The sequence below is a fragment of the Mustela lutreola genome, chromosome X (genome assembly GCF_030435805.1).
Source record: "Mustela lutreola isolate mMusLut2 chromosome X, mMusLut2.pri, whole genome shotgun sequence".
Lineage (NCBI taxonomy): Eukaryota > Metazoa > Chordata > Mammalia > Carnivora > Mustelidae > Mustela > Mustela lutreola.
This window is the reverse complement of record NC_081308.1, coordinates 96,062,857-96,078,501: the sequence shown is the minus strand read 5'-3', so window position 1 is coordinate 96,078,501 and position 15,645 is coordinate 96,062,857. Positions and strand designations below refer to the sequence as shown.

General features: G+C 41.0%; 1 protein-coding gene across 1 annotated transcript in view; it reads left to right on the top strand.

The window, feature by feature from the left end:
• The window catches only part of TRPC5 (transient receptor potential cation channel subfamily C member 5), a 250,098-nt gene that overhangs the window by 190,578 nt on the left and 43,875 nt on the right, over positions 1–15,645 (top strand). The window contains exons 4-5 of the mRNA XM_059158051.1: positions 10,574–10,910; positions 12,306–12,445. Coding sequence (XP_059014034.1) covers positions 10,574–10,910; positions 12,306–12,445 — 477 coding nt within the window. The remainder of the gene's footprint in view (positions 1–10,573; positions 10,911–12,305; positions 12,446–15,645) is intronic.

Genomic DNA, 15,645 nt, shown 5'->3' with positions numbered 1-15,645 from the left:
GGAAATTCCCACTGGTGTATATATATACAAGCGAATGGGAAACTATATTTTTTAAATATGTATTTAAAACCGAGTTTTCAGCATCTAGCCTCACCTTTCTTCAGTTAGTTCAAGTTAGTAAGCCTTGGCTCAAATTTGAAATTAGAGGTATGACTGCCAGTTGACTTATTTTATGACTCCGAACTTCTGTTGCCGTTGATATAGGTAGACTAGTTCAGGTACCAAGTGTACCAGATAACTGCAGCAACAGCCAGATGAGTACAAAATGTCTCAGTAATAATCCTTAGGTAAGCAATGCATCCCCTTCTTTCAAAAAAAATTCACTGTGGATTATGTTCTGAGTAAGTAAGTATCAAAGTGTTTTAGACAGAGACAACATGTAAAATGTAGAGGCCACTTTGAATTATGACCTGGGCCTAAGCTACTTGCCAAAAACCTGTTCTTTGTCTCAAATTTCTCCTGCTGTGGTAAAAAGCTGAACCACTTCATAACAGTACGGCCTAGCAAGCTCATTGTAATGGCAGTGATGGAAGGGGTTTTGCACATTTTTCCCCTCTTTGGAAAATTTTGTCTTGCCCTTGATTTCCTTTCTGAGCATTTTTCTCCTCAGCAAAGCCCAGTTTGATTGGCAATTACAAAACAAGCCAACAAAACCTGTTCTATCTCAGATCATTTTTGCTGGCTGGCTTTTAAAATACACCCTTACACACAACTGGACTCTTTTGAAGAACTGACATCTGAGGCAATGAAAGTTGGGTCTATTCTATTGTGTAGCTACTCACTGAGGGAACAGAGGAAGGTTCTAGAAAGATCAGTAGACTTTTATTTTTTTCCAACCTCCCAGAAAGACTCTTGGCTCAGAGTCTGCCATAGCTGGGAACTCAAGTTTTCTTCCACATCCTTACCTTCTCCCCTAGGGGATGTGGGGGGGGGGGGGATTCTTACCTTTCAGATTTTCTTTTCCTCCAAGTGTACTAAAGGAAAAAGTGTTTACAGTATAAGGCCCCCAGCTTGAAGTCAGATGCTGTTTTAGAAAACGCACAAAGGTAACTCAGTGCCAACTACTTCAGGGAACAACAGGCCTGAGCTGCTTAACAAAGCTCTGAATGTTAAACATAGGTCAAGGTGATCTTTCTTCTAGTCTCATCTACTGTACTTTATACATACCCAACAGTCTAAAATCATGTGCAAATCACCAGTGAGGTGACTCAATGTGGGATTGACTTGTTATATACTGACCTTTCTCTTGCTAACAGATTCCATGGCACAGAAGAGAGTGGATTGTGGGAGTTAGGAAAGATTTTTCTCCTCTGACCTCACTGCCTGTCCCTAGAGGAGCCACTGAAAACTCACTGCTACTGGCTTTTTTTCTCTGCCTCACACCCCTGGTTTCCTTTTCAAGAGCCCACCCTTCACCCTCTGCTCCAACCAAGGGATTTTGCCCATTTTCCACTGTCTCACCAGAGACAGGTTCTTGGTCACTAACCAGGGAAGTGTATCCCGGGCTCCCTACTCTCAAATGAGCACTCACTATAGGCCTTGACACACAGTGAGCATTCAAATGTTCATTGTTGCAGTTATCATTAGTATTTAACCTCTCTGGGCATCAATTTTTCTCATCTATAAAATAGGTATATATCCTGGGTTGGTTCATACATATAAAGTGCTTTTAAAAGTATCCAAAACACAGGAAATTGTATGGATATTTAATCTATGACTATTATGACTAGTACTAAAGAAATACCTTGTGGGTACAGAGAATATGAGGTGAAAGAGAAGTGTGGGGGGGGGGGCTTTGGGGGAGAAAGTTCCATGTGGAACTTTGGAATTTGGAATTTGAAATGCCCACTAGATAGTGAATATTCAGCACTGAAGTTTAGCAGGAAAGCAGAGAAGAGAACTTTCTCACTTTAACAAGTACAGTAAATGTCTGCAAAGCCCTATGGGCTATGAAATGTCATACAACATACAAAATTGTCCCTCCTCCTCAGAAGCTTACTGGGGTAAGAAAGCCAAGTCACAGGCTCTACATAAAAGTAAGTATAACACAGGTCAGGCTCTAAGGGGTACCTTAAGGAAGAAGCAAAGTGGTCCAGGCTTGAGGAGGAGGGATCACCTCTGGCCTGGGCAATCAGGGAAGGCTCCGAGAAGGAAGTGAGATTCTCTGACTTAAGGATTCTCTGTAGCCTTTCCTTCTGACTCTAGTGCCTGCTGATTCATCCCTTCTCTGAATGCCCTGAGTTCCTACGTTGCTGTGCCTCATAACTATTTAGTCAATTTTCCCTAATGCTAAGTGGAACCAGTTTGAATGTATTTTATTCTGATCTTTCTTCTTATGAAGTGGTGCTAACAGAAGAATCAAAGGGGTGTGGGTTTGTTGTTGTTGTTGTTGTTAATCACATCCTTACTTAGCAAAATCTCCTGATTGGAAGGGAGTAGCCTTTACCAGTCTGTGGCCACTACCCAGCTGAGAACCTGACATTCTTTGCCTGCCTGCACAGGTATCTGAACACAAACATGGCTGTCCTATTACTCGTTTCATGTGAGTTTTACTGGTCTGTCAGTGAGATCCTACAGGCCAGAATAACTGTTCTCTCTTGTTGTGACCCACTCTCCATGAATCCCACAGAACTGGACACAGAGCGGGTGTACAGAAATACTTGTTGAAATGCCGGAATTGAAGCACATTGATCTTGCTTTCCCTTAGCCACGAGAAAGTCAAATTCTGTTCTGTTTTGGGTTCGGCATGTGAATCAAGCCCTAAAGGCACGTGATTATTTAGAGAGCTATAGGAACAAGAGTTCACATATGATGTACCAGTGGGGAGTTCGGGAGGTAATTCTCCTCACTGAATGAATGAAGTCAAAGCTCTTCCCAGGTGAAATAGAAACAGTTTTGCTAGTGGTTTAGGGGAGATTCTGGCTCTTTCCAGTAGAACCTGACATTATTTCTATCAAGAATTACTCTTTCAGAGGTGCCTGGGTGGCTCAGTCATTAATCGACTGCCTTCGGCTCAGGTCATCATCCCAGTGTCCTGGAACTGAGCCCCGAATCAGGCTCCCTAGTCAGCAGGAAGCCTGCTTCTCCCTCTCCCACTCTTCATTCTTGTGTTCCCTCTCTCGTTGTGTCTTTCTGTCAAATAAATAAATAAAGTCTTTAAAAAAAATAGAATTATTCTATCGAGGGGTAAAGAGCTATTGAGCCCCTCCACTTACAATGCAGCTTTATAGCAAAGGAAAAAAGCCACAGCTTTTTCAAAAGTCCTATACAGTAAGGAAAAAATTCATTTTCAGCTATTGCCCAAGAGCATTGGAGAAATGAAGAATCGTAGATTTTTAAAAACAGAAAGAACTGCATGGATGGCCCTAGTAGGTCTGTGAAGAAAAGATCTGGACAGTTGTCAAGGGAGGTCCTATACAGCTAAATCAAGAAACTAAGATCTTCAGCATCTCCTCCTCCTAACCCTTCTCCTGTGTCCTTTAGCTCTGCATCTTCCCTCCTGCCTTTCCTAGCTGCCTCTCAGGAGTCCAGACCTGGCCTTCTGACCATTGCTCTTCAGCTTTGGTGGTGTGCAGACTCCTTATCTAGCTAGGTAACTGGCTAATATGATACACTCACTTTAATCTCTTATTTAGTTAATAGCATTATATGTTACCACATCCTAAAAACATGGATATAATTTCTTTTAAAAAAAAATTTTATTTGAGAAAGAGAGAGAGAGGATTAGCAGGAAGAGGAACACAGGGAGAAGGAGAAACAGACTGCCTGCTCAGCAGAGAGCCTGATGTAGGGCTTGGTCCCTGGACCCCCAAATCATGACCCGAGCTGAAAGTAGATGCATAACTGGCTGAACCACCTAGGTGCCCTATAAAAACATGAATATAATTTCAACACCTTGATCCAAAGCAATAAATGACAGGAGCATTTCAATCACTGTGGCCAGGCCAGTAGGGACAATACTGGGAAATTCAGCTTTCTGCCAGCCTCAGCTCACACCATCCATGACTGCCCAAGTGCAGTGTTGAAAGGGCTTGTTCGATAGCATCAGCCAAAACAGGGCTCCAGTCCTAGCCCCACCACGTACCACAAATGTGATCGTGGGCTCAGTTCCATCATCTGTGAAGGGAGTTTAATGCTAATACCTGCCTTTAAGATTGTTGTTAGGTGATGTATGTGAACATCTGATACAGGGACACCTGGGTGGCTCAGTTTGTTAGATGTCTGGGATCGAATTCCGCATCAGGCTCCTTGCTCAGCAGAGAGCCTACTTCCTCTTCTCCTTCTGCCTGCTGCTCCCCTGCTTGTTCGTTCATTCTCTCTCTCTCTCTCTCTCTCTCTCTCTTTCTGACAAATAAGCAAATAAAATCTTAAAAAAAAAAAAGAAAGAAAATCTGTTATAATGTTTGGTACACTGTAAGAGCTCAATGTATGGGAGTTAGTTTATGTTAAGAGTAGTTCCCCATTTCAACTTCCAGGAGGCTTGTCTTCACTACCACACATCACCCCCTATATACACTAAGGAAAGAAAGCTTTGGAAAGAGCATTCCACCAAGGTTCATCCATCATATACCTAGTTACTCAATCACTCATTTAACAAATATTTATTCAGTGCTTACCTTGTGCCAGGCATTTAGCAAAATACTGGGAATATAATGGAAACTAAGACATGCTCTTAGTTTATGACATGCTCTTAGTTTATTAGTTTAGGCAGCCCTTTGGCTTTTATTTTTTTTTTTTAAGCCTCCTGAAGAGGAAATTGGGAAAGGGCTCTATCCTTTGCACTAAGCCACAATCCAACAATCCCAATACAATATCACTTCCCATGAAAAGTAAAATAGTCACAAAGGGAAAACACTTCCAGAATGGTGGAGTAGGGACTTCTGAAAATCCACTCCTTCAAAAACACAACAAGGCATAGGAAAAATATTCCAAATAAACATTTTCACAATTCTGAAAATTAACCAAAGATTTGCAACAACCAGAGGAGCATGTATTCAAGAAAAACAGCGGAATCTTGGTAAGAGTAGCAAGTTTTGTGATATTTTAACTTGCCTATTCCTCTCCCCCTTTACCCAGCCCCATAGCAGTCTTGAAAACCAACAGCCTTGGAACCACAGCAACTGTGAAAACCAACAGCTTGGCAGCTTCTCCACTGGAAAGGAGAAGACTGGGTTTGGAGCTCCCCCAAAAGACCCATCCCAAAAGAAAATCGTCATTATATGACCTGTCTGGCAACTCCCTAGGAAAGCTCTATTTACAGAGCTTGTGTTTATGTGATCTTATTCAAGACCAACAGCCCTTTCCCCTAAGGGCATTTGTTGAAAAATTCAGCAGCAACTGTTTCATATCACAGCTGCCTGAAACAGTGGATAGCAGTTGAGGCAAACAATAGGCTTATCAAAAAAATAATCTGGATCCATAAATATATAAAAAAGATTGTAGATGAAGACCCGGTGGAATTCATCCCAGTAGTGTAGGAGTGATTCACATAACAAAATCAATGTATTACATTATATTCATAGAAGGAAGGGAGAAAAACATACATAATCTTTCAACTGACGTAAGAGAAGTACTTGACATAATCCAACACCTTTCCATGATAAAAAAAAAAAGACACTCAGAAAATAGATAAGAACTTCCTTTAACGTGATGAAAGCCATCTATGAAAAAGCCATAGCTAATATCACACTTAATGAAGATCAACTGAAAGCCTTTTCCCTAAAATCAGGAACAGAACAAGGATAGACTTATTGATAAATGGAATAGAATTAAGAGTCCAAAGTAAACCCTTACGTTCATCATTAGTTGATTTTCAACAAGGATCCAAAAACAATTTAATGGGGAAATAACAGCTTTTTCAAAAAATAATACTGGGACAAGTGGATATCCACATGCAAATGAATGAATTTGGACCCCTTTCTCACACAATATGCAAAAGATAATTCAAAATGGATCAAAGACCTAAATATAAGAGCTAAAGCTATAAAATCCAGAGAAGAAAACCTAGGTACAAATCTTTGTGACCTTGGATAAGGTGATGGTTTCTTAGATATGACAGCAACAGCACAAGCAACAAATTTAAACATAAATTGGACCCCACCAAAATTAAAAACTACAGCTCTAGTCTCTACAGTTTGGCTCTTAGTGCAATGAAGCATACAATGAATACACACTCTGCTGTTTTTCCTGCAATCTCTCCTTCTGAAGCATTCTTAAAATCGAGTAGAGATTGATTAAATAACCCATCAAATTTGAACTTCGTTATGCAAACAGGAATCAGGATTGTGCTTTCAAGGTTCACAGATGTTTTGGCCTTCAATACTACATGGTATCTTAACAAAAACTTCCTTTATAATATTCTAATTGCAGTTTGTTCTGCCAGAATCCACACCACCCTACACTATGCTTATCAGATGTAAAAACAGAAACTAAAAACCTGTCCAAACTGTAAAATCACCATCTTCAGCCAAATCAAAAATCAGAGCAGAGGCAGTGAAGACAGAGGCTGGATGGTAATATCCTATGTTAAAAGAAGCTTCGCCTCTGTACTTTATGCCTAAAGGAAAGTGAATTCTTTTTTTTTAAAAGATTGTATTTATTTATTTGACAGATAGAGATCACAAGTAGGCAGAGAGGCAGGCTCCCTTCTGGGCAGAGAGCCCGATGTGGGGCTCAATCCCAGGACCCTGGGATCATGACCTGAGCCAAAGGCAGAAGCTTTAACCCACTGAGCCACCCAGGTGCCAAGGAACGTGATTTCTGGGGTCAGAGTTCTTGGAGATACATGACAGGAAGTCCCAGGTGGTCATAAAGACCAATGCTGACATGGTCCAAATATTTGGTCCTAGCAGCAGTAGGGAGCAACATCATAGTACAGGGATTGGCAAACTACAACTAAAGTGTTAATTGGCACGGGGCACCTGGGTGGCTCAGTTAGTTGAGCATCTGACTCTTGATTTCAGCTCAGGGCATGATCTCAGTGTCATGAGATCAAGCCCTGCATTAGGCTCCACACTCAGCAGGGAGTCTGCTTGAGATATTCATGCTCTCTCGCTCTCTCTCTCTGCCCCTCCCCTGCCTCTCCCCCAAATAAACAAATAAATAAATCTTAAAAAATTTAAAAATAAAAATAAAGTGTTACTGGTGCACATACAGCCACACCTATTCATTTACACATTTACATATTGTTTATTGCTGAATTTCTACCAAAAGAGTTGAGTAGTTAATACAGGAACTATATGGACTTCAAAGCCCCACTTATTAACTATCTAGCCTTTTGCAGAAAAAGTTTGTCAACCTTTGCTGCAGACATCAGTACATCAGTCCTGATATCTCCATTCAGCATTGCACATCTCCGTAAACCTGTTCCAGCTTCAGTGTTCCCACTCTCAGCTGATGACATTAATAGCTACCAATTCTCCCAAGAGAAGTCCCTCTCCCCTTTACACTCAATCCCCATCTACTCCTTCACTCCCCATCCCTCACTACATCCTGTCACTTCCTTCCTCCTCCTCAGCATTTTGCATCTGAGCATGGCTTTCCATTTCCACTGCCATAACCTTAGTCCAAGTCACAATCATATGCCAGATTCCTAACCAGTCTTCCTACCTCAAGTTTTGTCCACTTTCTGCCTCCCATTCATCTCTCACTTGATCCCCAGAAGGATCTTTCTAAAGTCTAAGTCTGATCCTATCATATGCATAATCATATCAGCAGCTAAGACTGAATGAGCCCTAACTATGTGCTAGGCATAATTCTGAGTGTTTTGTATGTAGTAAGTGATTGTTTTCTTTTTTCAAGAGTTATTTATTTTTTTAAAAAGATTTTATCACCTTATTTGAAAGAGAGAAAGCAACACACAGAGCATGAGTGGAGGGGAAGGGACAGGAGAGGGAGAAGCAGACTCCCCACTGAGCAGGGAGCCTGATGCAGGGCTCAATCCCAGGACCCTGGGATCATGACCCGAGCTTAAGACAGAAGCTTAACCAACTGAGCCACCCAGGCAAACCTATTTATTTATTTGAGAGAGACAGAGCATGCATGCATGAGGGGAGGGGGAGAGGGAAAGAGAGAATCTCAAGCAGACTCCCCACCCCAAACACAGAGTCCATCCAGTACAGGGCTCAGTCCCACAACCCTGAGATCAGGATCCAAGCCAAAAATCAAGAGTTGGATGCTCAACTGACTAAGCCAAGCAGGGGCCTGATAAGTGATATTCTTTTTTTTAAACAATGAAACAACACACTCTGATAAGTAATCTTAAGTGTCACACCAACCCTAGCTGGTAGATCCTGTTTTTATCTCCATTCTTCAGATGAAAACACTGAAGAACAAAGAGAACCGATGCAATCTAGCTCCAGATTCTACAGTGGAGGGTCATAACTACTCTATTATTCTAAACACATACAAATACACACACTCACACTTGCACATACTCACACACATAAAAAACATATTGCTTATGGCTCCCTATCTCTCTTAAAAAGAGCCATACTATTTACAGTAGCCAAAGGTTATCATTTTCACCTTCTGTAACCCTTCTCTACTTCTCCAACCACATCTCCTGCCATTCACAGCTTTGCCATTCCAGCTGTAACCACCCCAGATGGCTCTAGTTCCTCATACAGGTCATGCCTTTAGTCATGTCATCTCCACTACTTTTGCTCTTCACTCCCTACTACTTTTCCCTCCCTACACTTAACCAGCTTCTACATATCATGTAATGCTCCACTCAGGTATCACCTCCACCAGGGAGCCTTGGCTGAGCAGTCCAGATTTGCTCTCCTTTGTGATCCCATTATGTTTTGTTCATATCCACTTTAATTTTAAGCCCTTACTATACTGTTTTAAAACTGCTTATTTATATATCTGTCTCCCTCACTAGACTGTGCACTCCCAGTGCCCTCCCCACAGCATCTAAACATCTTGCTTTACCCTTCTACTTTTCTGTACTTTTTTAAGAACTTTTTCATCCCAGCCTCTAGCATAGGTTATAATGCCAAAAAAAATCATAAGAGACTATAGGATTGTGTCTTTCTGTGTGATACAGGACATGTTGGGGATCATAAGCATCTTTGAACAAGATGAGATCACATAATAAAAAAATCTTAGAGGTTATTTTTGGTAGTTTCGTAATAGTAAAGTGCTTTAGGGTAGTCTAGACTTCCAAATATATAATGGCTCAAACATACTAAAATACTCTCAGGCATGTAACAATTCAAGGCAGATATCGGCAAGGTAGTTCTCCTCTATATGGTCACTGACAGACATGAGCTGACAGAAACTCATAGGTTATGCTGGTTACCATATCCTAGTCAATGAGAAGCAGAAGAAAACATGGTGGAACACACGTAAGACCTCTATAAGCCAGGCCTGGAAGTACCCCATCATTTCTCAGCAATCCCGTTATTAAGAACTTAATCATGTGGCCACATCTCACTGCAAGGGAGACTGGAAGGTGTAGTCCGGCTGTGTGCTTAAGGAAGAGCAGAATGGTTGTAGTGGGAAGCTAGTGACCTTCACAGATAAGCCAACAGTAAAGTTGGGCTAGTCTACCTTGGGTGTTCGGTAATTGATGCAAGAATTTGATTTCCTTTGCCCTAGTAAGCTATATAGTACAGCTCTGTTTAAACTTTCCCATGGGAAGCCTGGAAATATGGGCAGTCTTTAAAATCACGGCTGACGGCTGAACTCCCTATTGAGTTGCTTACCAGGAAGTGGCAGTTTGATGATGACTTGCAATGCTGACGATTCCTTAACTATTAATCACTGACACTTTGGAGATTGCCATTAAGTAAAATCCCAGCTGGGTTAGTACACAGTGCTGCAATTTGGGCCCCTGAATACTGTTCCCTCTTCTGCATGTCTAGACTTGAAAGAGTGTTAATAGATGGCAAAGCAGCAAGCTGATTCACTGCTAGCCAACCAAAAGGTGCTCGAAACCAAAGTGGGAAAGAGATAAAATCAAGCAGGGAACTCATTTCCATTCTAAACCACAGCCACAGACATGAGCTTATTCTCTGCCAGTTTGTGTTTTCCCAAACATAGTGCATGTTTGTTGATGACATCACGTAAGCTCAGGGAATGAGTAAAAGTGAACCAATTTGAAACAAAATGTCCCCATGATTCTCTGCTAAGAGACATGGATATTCCCAGAAAAACTATGTAAAACAGCTGCCCAGGCTCTACTCCCAAGGGATGCTCATTTAGTCAATCTTTGGTGTGACCTGGGAAACTGAATCTTTTCATGTTCACTGGATGATTCTGATGGAAAGCCAAAGTTTGGGAACCATTTCTCTAAGATGATGGGAACAAGAATAGGGAAGCATGACAAAGCACAAACCCAACAGAGTGATTTTGCCTAATATGTGAAACAAATAACCCTATGGAAAATCCAGTCTCATAGCTTGACATGTAGAGACATCTCTGGGATTAGATCCATTCATGGAAACCTGGAAAATAAGCTTCTTCTGGGGATTAGCCATGCAGCTTCCTGTAAACTAGGAGAGGTATTATGAATGTATACTTCCACCTGGACATCCAAGATGCCTAACTTGTTCTCTTTCTTTCCCAGTTTGTTGCTCAGCCTAATTGCCAACAGTTACTTGCCACCCTGTGGTATGATGGCTTCCCTGGATGGCGACGGAAACACTGGGTAGTCAAGCTGCTTACCTGCATGACCATTGGGTTCCTGTTTCCCATGCTGTCTATAGCTTACCTCATCTCCCCCAGAAGCAACCTTGGGCTGTTCATCAAGAAACCCTTTATCAAGTTTATCTGCCACACAGCATCATATCTGACCTTCCTCTTCATGCTTCTCCTGGCTTCTCAGCACATCGTTAGGACAGACCTTCATGTTCAGGGGCCTCCCCCAACTGTCGTGGAATGGATGATATTGCCTTGGGTTCTCGGTGAGTCAAAGAAACCAGGAGCTATGGCTAGATTGCCTGCTGCTCCTGTTTAAAGACAGTAAGTACTGGAACAGGCAAATGGACCAGCCCTGAATTAGGACATCTTTTCTTTGTGCCATAGGGAAACCTTTTGTTGGGAGTCTCAGAAATGTAGTTCCTTCTTCCCCAGACCCCAGTCTCTTAGTATTACCTGGCCCACAGTGAAACTGACAGTGAACCCAGGGCTTAATTCTGCTAACCTAACATCTTCAATGACAGGAAATTAATCTGTCAGTTGGTGTGGAAGAAAAACCAAGTATCAGTCAGAATGGGTTTCAGCTAAGCTAGGCAGAGCAAGTGTTAATCAGTCTATTCAATGCCCTTCCTATAACTCAAGAGCAGTTGAACCTGTTGCTTTCTTGAGGCTACCCCACAGAATCCCAGTGCTTATTCAGGGTCCACATCCTATATGGGTAATGATTCCACAATCGGGAGGGGAACCTGAGAAATTCACACAATTCATGGTAAAAGTAACTTTACCAGTAGTCTCTAAGCATGGCTAGATTGCACTGGACCCTCCAATGCATTACTATCCTCCAAATCCTTGCTACTCAAACTGTAATTCCCAAATCAACAATGTCAGCATCACCACTTGGGAACTTGTTAGACATACAGAATCTCAAGTCCCACCCTGTATATAGGGAATCAGAATCTGAATTTCAACATCATCCCCAGGTGATTGACATGCACTTTAAAGTCTGAGAAGCACTGCCTTAGACCACAGCCACTCCTTTTACTGGTTTCTCAATTCCAAAACTCAAGAAACATCTACATCATCAGGCAGAATTCCAGAACCCCCCCCACACACACACACACAATCAGAGGAGAAAGGAGAAAAGAGTATTCTAAATTATTTTGGGCCCCATTGCCTAGTGTCAGCCTCAACATCCAGTAATTCAGTTGGCAGTTAGCTAGTTCATCTCAAAACTTACTAAGTTTTCCCTCCAGCACATGGTGGAAACTAAGGACTACAGGATAATATTGACCTCACTAGTTTATTAACATAATTAGTGTATTTCCTACTTCAAAATGGGAATAGGTTGGAATCAAGCACCCAAAATTGCAGCAGCATTCCAGTAACTATAATAGCAACGCTAAGAATGAGTAGCATCCAGAAAAATGTAACATATGAGCATCTTCAGGTAAAGCCTATCAAGTTTGGTGAGTCCACAACTGAGAAGTGATGCAGGAAAGAAAAAGAGGCACATTATTATTATCATCTCTGGGGGCTTCACTCCAGTGATCTCAATTCATTCATTGTTTTTGCCTGTCTTTATTCAGGGGAATCCTACTCTGATGACTATGATGACTCTTTTGACCCTGTCTAGAAATAAACCTCTTGCCTCCATTTTTTAGGTTTCATTTGGGGGGAGATTAAGGAAATGTGGGATGGTGGATTTACTGAATATATCCATGACTGGTGGAACCTGATGGATTTTGCAATGAACTCACTCTACCTGGCAACTATTTCATTGAAGATTGTGGCCTATGTCAAGGTAAATTGGAATGTTTGCCATTTTTCTTATGCAATGATTTGTGTTACATTAAGCTTTATCATGGGGGGGAAAGTGCCTTTGACAGTCCACTCCATGCAGGAAAGTACCATATAAATAGACATTCTTTCAATAGTTTGTAAGTAGTTTCCACTTAAGAATAGAGCAATTTGCAAATGAATCTTTAGCTTCTTAAACTGACAGTAGAAGGATCTTCAGCCACACACCCACCCACTCAGTTAGTGTTTGAATCCTTTCTACAGTATCCTTGCCAAGATGATCCACCGATGTTTCCATAGGTCAGGGGACAGAAAACACACTGAATTCACAATCTTGGAAAACCTCCATCAACACTTGCCACTTCATTAAAAAGTGCTATTTTATGTTTTTCTAATATTATTTTCCCTGTGACACATCCATTAATAATCTTTCTTCCCTGTGGGGTCAAACAGAACAAAGCTGTTCCTTTTTCTGAATAGTGCTTGCAGTGTGAAGCCATCTCTCCCTAACTTGCTGATTTGACTCTTCTCAAAGCTAAGTATTCACACTTCCCTCAAGTGTTCCTCATATGACGGGTAGGGGAACCCTAGAAACTTCACTGCGGGAGATAGAGATCTTTAATCATCTCTCCCTCCCTTATTATTTCCAGCTCCAGGATGATCATTCAAGCTGTTATAAATCCAGCTTTTTGAGTATCACTCAGCCTATGCCTCTCTACCAATTCAGATATTGAATACGTGCACATGCGCACACACACACACACACACACACACACACACACAGGTTATCTTAATGCTTTTCCCACATAATGTACAACCTAAATTATCCTGAAAAATAACTCATGTCCAACATCTCATATTGGTTAGTCCCAGGCTCTAGGTTCAGATTTGGTGCTCATTAGATGATAGAATAGCTGGCTCCTTCTACCCTGAGTTGAACTCCTCCAGCATGAGGAAAAGCTGACAATTCAGTCTCCAAGATTGTCTAGTCAGTCATGCTTTTTGGCACTAACTCCCACATTAAGGAGTTTTAGAATGGGAATATGGCTGTCCCCCAAATCTCCAACAACTTATTTTTATATCCTTAATATGCATATTGTATAAATTTGAGGACCCTGGGAGCTAGTTATGTGGAACATGAATATTGAATGCAGTCATGAAACATTTTTGAAAAAAGCCAAAGAGTATGCCTTATACTTGTGGTGATCATTTAACACATACTTACAACTTTCTTACAAGAAAAAGCTGGTGAGGAAAATGTCTGAATCTCTCTGGTTAATGTGCCTGGATGAAATCCATGTGATTTTGGCACTCTGCTGACTAAGTAACACTGTTCGCCTTGGGAAAAAACAAAACTCTTCCTTTGGAAGTGGTAGTTATTTACAGGAAGGACAACAGATTATCAATCTAGAAACTGGTGGGTTTTGCTTAAACAGGGGAATTTAGAATAAATGATCAAGAAAAGGATTTACTCTTGGGATATAAACATGTGTCTATAGATTCCCAACATTGGCTAATTTTATAACCTATTCAATTTCACTGGCAGGGATTTCAAGGAGCTAGAAATTCCCCTATCACATAGTGGAAAGATAAATCAACTATACTAAGCTGAATAAATGCCTCGCAACTGATAAATACTTAACCCAAAGAAAACAATTGCCACAAAATTGGAGTTCTTCTCAAAAAAAAAAAAAAAAAAAAGAGGAGAATTTATGAAGCAAGGCATGCCACATGCAGATTTGGATTTGCAATGAGAAACTGCAAATGGTCAGTCTGGTCTACTCATCCATAGAGGCATACTAGTCTGAGATGAACTTCTCCAAGTAGGCTGAGACAACCTCTATGAGGTAAAGCCACAAAAGCTGGTACCCATGCCCCTTGAACCATTTCTGGTCACTGTTGTACTAAGGTGGTACAGAAATACCATGGGATAAGCTGTTCTTAGAGAAGATCCTTTATTAGAGCAAAAACAATAGTCAACGAGATTATATATATATATATATATATATATATATATATATATATATATTCCACTGCAAGTGGTCTGCAACAACAGAAACCAAAAGGCAAGGCACATACCAAAGTACTCAAAAGGAACAAATACACATAACATTGGCCCTCAGTGGCCCCCAGATAATCCTACAAATGGAGAATAATTATCCTTGTGTCTTCTAGGATAGTACCACCTAGATTTATCCCAAGACCACCTTATCTGAACTTTGATACCCATTGAGTTATGGCCCTTTCTTCATCCAGTACGTGGCTGAAGACACAATCTCCCACTCCGTCCTTATTATTATTAAGGCCCTACCTTAGGCTGGCCCTCATCATATTTGGCTTCTGAAATGATAGACTCCAATTTATACCCCTTTGAAAGACATGGATGCCAATTTTCAATCTGGATTCTATCTCAAAGAATATAAGAAAAAATTTCTTGCCTCCTAGTATCACTAAGTAAAGAATCAGGAAACCTGAATGTAATCCTTGTTCTGATACAATCTAGATTACCATAGGTCATCCTTCTACCTCCTTGAGCCTAAGATTCTGCCTCTGCAAAATAAGCAGATTGGACTAGATCAGTGGCTGTCAGCCTTTTAACTGTTTCCATGAAACCATATCTTGAAGTTAAAACTTATTCAAAACTTCAATATATGAGAGAGCTCAAAGATTGGATTTGGATTGAGGAATCAATCTTCCAAGCCTTTTCTTTGGCTCCCAGAGCGGCTACAAAATGCTTCTACTAAACCCTCAGGCTTCAAGGAACACAATTTGCAAACCACTTGTGTTAGATCAGGGGCCATCAAACTATGGTCTGCAAATCAAATTTGGTCGGCTGCCATATCCATATGTTCACTTATTCCCTATTATTTCTACAACGAGGAGTTGAGTAGCTGTAAAAGGGACCATATAATGCACTAATCAAAAATTTCTGCTATCTGACCCTTGACAGAAAAAGTTTCGCTGACCTTGACGCTAAAAGATCTCCAAGTTTATTCCTTGCTTTCATATTCTATAATATCTTCCTCCAAAGGTAAAGATGTAAAACACAGATTTGCCGTAAGAAGCCTTTTTCATACTTCTGAATGTTCTACAAATCCAGATTCACTGTCCCCCGGGCACCAGACTTCCCTGTGCTTACAGCTGTGATTATAGAGGGAGGAAAATCCTGAATTAAGAGCTGTGCAGGTTCTAGTTGATAATTTC